Genomic DNA, 501 nt, shown 5'->3' with positions numbered 1-501 from the left:
CAGCACCTTCAACCACCACGGTTGGTTGGGCTGAAGCGCATCTTCTGGGGGTGGGAGGGGAGGGGAACCGAAGACCCTGCGGTGAATGTTGTGGGAATGCTCCAGCCATCCCCATCCCACTGGTTGCCTACATTCTTTGGGGATCCTGTTGCCCCATGAGGGTCCCCAACCCCACCTGATCGCGGAAGGGCAGGTTGGAGAAGACGGGCAGGTTTTTGGCCCATTTCATTTCACAGCCATGAAGAGGAGACGTGCAGAGGTCTCATAGACATTTTCAGGACTGGCCACTGGGTACGGTGCAACCTGGTACTCGCTGGCCACCCGCTCCGGCTCACTGCCTGTCACGTCCACCGTCTCATCAGCTGTGGGGATGGAGAAGGACGCTGGTGGTCACCACACCGTGGGGACAACTCCCACCCATCCCCTCCCCACTGACAGCCACCCACCATCCTCAGGCTCCAGTTTGGCGCAGGTCTCAGCCGTCATCAGGCTGGCCATGAA

The 501-nt window shown here is 60.3% G+C and overlaps 1 protein-coding gene across 1 annotated transcript in view; it reads right to left on the bottom strand.

Annotated features, from left to right (window-relative positions):
• Nucleotides 1–175: 175 nt before the first annotated feature.
• The window catches only part of NR2E3 (nuclear receptor subfamily 2, group E, member 3), a gene marked incomplete at its 3' end in the record, with an annotated part of 2,666 nt that continues 2,340 nt past the window's right edge, over nt 176–501 (bottom strand). Inside the window, 3 exon segments of the mRNA XM_009694786.1 lie at nt 176–229; nt 232–362; nt 447–501. The exon segment at nt 447–501 is cut by the window's right edge and continues 26 nt beyond it. Of these exon segments, the coding sequence (XP_009693088.1) occupies nt 176–229; nt 232–362; nt 447–501 (240 nt within the window).

Source organism: Cariama cristata, unplaced genomic scaffold (genome assembly GCF_000690535.1).
Source record: "Cariama cristata isolate BGI_N322 unplaced genomic scaffold, ASM69053v1 scaffold26542, whole genome shotgun sequence".
Classification (NCBI taxonomy): domain Eukaryota; kingdom Metazoa; phylum Chordata; class Aves; order Cariamiformes; family Cariamidae; genus Cariama; species Cariama cristata.
Note: the sequence above shows the minus strand (reverse complement) of the source record. Positions and strands in the feature narration are given on the sequence as shown.